The sequence below is a fragment of the Ichthyophthirius multifiliis genome (assembly GCF_000220395.1).
Source record: "Ichthyophthirius multifiliis unplaced genomic scaffold scaff_1120509250915, whole genome shotgun sequence".
In the NCBI taxonomy this organism is placed as follows: Eukaryota; Ciliophora; class Oligohymenophorea; order Hymenostomatida; genus Ichthyophthirius; species Ichthyophthirius multifiliis.
This window is the reverse complement of record NW_004086378.1, coordinates 49,636-53,971: the sequence shown is the minus strand read 5'-3', so window position 1 is coordinate 53,971 and position 4,336 is coordinate 49,636. Positions and strand designations below refer to the sequence as shown.

General features: G+C 17.4%; 1 protein-coding gene across 1 annotated transcript; it reads left to right on the top strand. All coding sequences in view use genetic code 6, as the record gives it.

Annotated features, from left to right (window-relative positions):
- Positions 1–542: 542 nt before the first annotated feature.
- On the top strand, positions 543–2,048 carry IMG5_112000 (hypothetical protein; the record flags this gene model as incomplete). Its single annotated transcript, XM_004034794.1, has 6 exons — positions 543–664; positions 744–822; positions 917–1,033; positions 1,109–1,250; positions 1,307–1,523; positions 1,706–2,048. The coding sequence occupies 6 exons, from the start codon at positions 543–545 to the stop codon at positions 2,046–2,048; spliced, it is 1,020 nt and encodes a 339-aa protein (XP_004034842.1).
- Positions 2,049–4,336: the final 2,288 nt, after the last annotated feature.

Sequence of the window (4,336 nt, the reverse complement as noted above, 5' to 3'; positions counted from 1 at the left end):
TTTTTTAAAAAAAACTCGTTCTACAAAATAAAAAGTAAAAAAAAAAAATGGATATAGATTTGTTTTATTATTGATTTTTTATATTTTCATTTAATTAAGAATCTTGTATTATTTTTTTAAATAAATATATATTATAGATATAAATATTAATATGAATTAATTTTTAATTATTTTAAAAAATTATTATTTTTAATATATTTTTTAATTATTGATGATATTAAAATATAAATAATAATTTATTCAAATTTTATGTTAAAAAATTATTTAATTTAAACAAAAAATTTTGTTAAATATATAATTGAATAAACTAATAATTCATATGTCAAATTTTATCTAATTTATTGGATTAAATTAATTTAAAAGAATAATACAATTTATATTTTAAATTTTCAAATAAAAAACGAAATCTTAAAACTGCATTTATATAATTATGATTTTAAATTATTATTATTTACATTTCATAATATTATTATATTTTATTTTTCCTAAAAAATATATATACATAGATATATATAAAATAGAAATATTTAATAAACATATAAATGAATACATAAGATATTAAATTAGAAACTGATTAACATCAAAAAAACTATTAAATTTAAAAATTTTATTAAATATGGGATTCAGGGAATCAAACATATTGCAAAGGATTAATATTTTCAGGGTAATTTCTTATATATATTTTTAAACTTACATTAAATTTTTATTATTTTTATATGTTCATAATTTGTTTTTAACTTTAGATCTGAAAATAAAAAGTTTTGGCTTTCTTTTTTCCTTACAAATATACCAGCAATAATTAACTATGTTTTTACGTTTACTGTATATTTTATTTTTCTAAATTTACTTTAAATTAATTGATTAATAATTTGATTAAATATAATTTTTAAATTTTTATTCATTTTATATTTTATAGTACTTAGCTGATAATAATTTATATGTAGGAATAGTACTTCATGTAATAGCCCATTTGAATACAAACATATTTATGTTTCTTGTTAACTTATCTGATCCTGGTATTATTCCAAGAATAGTAAAATATATTTTTTTTAAAAAAGAATTAAAATAATATTAAAGCTAATAATTAAAAAAAAAAAAAAAAACATAGTTTAATAAAATAGAAACTGATAGAGATTTTATTTAAATACCAGTAAGGGAATGTATAAAAAATGGCTACTATAGAACTCATCCTTTACTATAATTATTTTAAAATAAATCACATTTTTTAAAATTAAAATATTGCACAACATGTTTTTTAGAATACTTATTTTATCAATTACAAAGACAATATATAAATATTAAATAGGTTGTATATGGAGGCCTCCCAGATGTTCACATTGCCCATGCTGTGATAATTGTATTGAAAGATTTGATCATCATTGTCCTTGGTTAGGAACATGTGTAGGCAAAAGAAACTATAAGTATTTTTTATTTTTTTATATAATATTTAAAAAAAAATGGATATAATAATTAGATTTATATAAATATATATATTTTTTATTAAATAATAAATGTAAGTTTAGGTTTTTTTATATTTACTTGACAAGTTTATTTAGTTTTAGTTGTATTATAATCGTATAAAATATATAAATTTTAGTAATTAAATATAAAGAAAGTATGGATACTAATAAGGCTTTGAATGAAATGCCTATTTCTTTAGCACTTATTATATATACATTTTTAGTAAATAAAAATTCTAAGTTAGTATATTTTTTTAAAAAAAGTTTTCTTTGTTTATATTTACATTATACAGCTTCCATAATTATCTTATCTTTAATAATGTTACAACAAATGAATATATAAGAAAAAGCTGGAAAATTATAAGCAGAAATCCTCATTCAAAGTATTTATTGAAATATTTTTTTTTTTAATATTAACTATTATAAATAGAAATAATATTTTCCAAAATATAGTAAATGTTATCTGTAGAGTATATGTACCTAGCTTTATTAAACTTTAATATGATATATATTTAATAGTATATTTATATATTCATAATATTTTTTAAATATTAAGCGTATTTTTTTAATTAAAAAGGAAAATTCTGAAGATGTAAGAAGTGAAAGAAATTTTATTAATGGTAAGTTCGGAATAATTAATTACAAAAATAATGATAATACTAATAAAAATTAAAATAATAAAAAATATGAGTTAAATTATGAAAATGTGTAAAGTAATAAATTTTATTTTTTTAAATTTAACATTTAAATTTTAAGAAAATGGTACTGTTACAAATTCAAATTTAAAAAGTTCAAATGTATAAAATTTATAATTTTAAGAAAATAAATTTTTTCAATAATATAATTTATTTGAGAGTAAAAGCCTTCCTAAAATTTAAGAAACTAATGATTATGCAAATTAAATATATATAAATAAATATGAATAGTCAAAATTTTTCATCAAAAATAAATAATATTTATAAAAATTAGAAATTAAAATTTGAAAATTTTTTCTGACTTTTATTTGTTAATTAAAAAAAAAATCAATGATAATAAATATTTTTATTTTAAATAAATAAAAAAAAAAAAAAATCATTTTTTTTTAATAATTTATCTAGCATAAATAGAATAACTTTTACTTATAAGGTTTTTAATTTATTTTTTTAAGAAATATTTTTAAGAATATTATTACAATTATTTTAAGGAAAATATATTTTATAATTTTTCTTTTAATCTAAAGAATTATTTAAAAACATAAAATTAAGATAATCAGGATCATTCTTTAGTTAAAATATATTCTTTTAATTTTAATTATTTTCTTCTGTATTATTTTCTTGTTGCTTTTAATGTTTTATTTTTTAATTTTATTTCGTCTTTACTATTTCTTATTCTGTATATTCACTATTTACTTCACTTTGGATTAAACTAGATATTTTGTTTGGCAAATATTTTTTTTTCGTTTCTATTTTTAAATCTTTTAACCTTATTAATTATTTAAAGAAATACTTTAAACATTTTTAACTTATTAAAATGCAACACTTAAAGCAGAAATTTAAACTTTGGACTCTTACAAACTGTAATGTTTTTATTGGCTATCATCCCCCAGTTGTTTTTTTTAATTCTCTATATTTTTAATTGTGTTTATTTCTTAGTAAGATTTTAATATTTCATCTATATATTTCTACTCATAAACTGCATTAAATTAAACTTTTTCAAATCGTTGTTTTTTTTACCTATTTAATTGAGATTAACTAAAATTTTACTTATTTATTTTTATTAAAAATAAAATAAAAAATAAAAAAACTTTTAAAATAGAAAATTCATAATCAGGATTATAATGTATTTTTTGACAAAAAAAAGCATTTTTTCCTTTTGTTTGACAACATTCACATTATATTTTAAGAATTTCATAATTTTAATAATTAGAAACAGTATCTTTAATTAAACAATACTTCTCATAATCACGAGGGAACATCTAAATAATTTATATAAATTTCTACTAAGTAATTTCCAAAATTTAACTATTTCCAATAGATTTGGCACTGTAAATCATTTATTAAAAATTCGAAAAAAACTCCAATATTCCAAAACATTAACCTCTCTTTAACTCTTGCATTTACTTTAACTACTATTCCTAATTACTGAAAAGTATAATACTTCCATTTTCTACAAAATATAGTTTTTTATAAGATTAATTTTATAAATAATCATTTTATTTAAAGACTAACTCATTGTTCAAAAAATAGGCATTTTCAAGCTAAAGGGCAAGTTCTTATAAAAATTATTCCGAAAAGTTCTATTTGATAAAACTGCATTATTCCAAAACCTATATATTTGTATTTAAAATTAATTTTTCTTTCATATTATTATTCAACTAACTATACACTTCTTTTTAATCTTAAAGACTAATATCATTGTTCGCCTAAAATTTATATTCTAAATAACTCCTAATTTCAAACTATAAGTCTAATTTTATTTATTTAGCCTCCAAATATCGGTTAACTTGTGATATTTTTGAGTTGAAAATTTCGTTTTTTTTGTTTATTTCATCCAATATTATTCCTATAGAATTAAAACAATAAGCAAAAGTCCCACAAGAAATAAACATAAAGCATGTATAAATGAAAATTTCTAAAGTGTTCGCAGGACACAAATCTCCTAAACCGACTGTAGTCATAGTCGTAACTCCCCAATAAAATGCGTATACATACTTTGTGAACCATTCTTATTTTTAGAAATTTTTATTATATCGAGATGCCCATGTAATTTCATTGTCCATATTATAAATGGATAATCCGAGAAAAATAACAGCAAACAAATGCCCTATTAAATAAACTGTAAAAATAATTCGAAGTAATTTAAAAAGAATATAGTATAGATTTTAGTTTCCTTTTAGG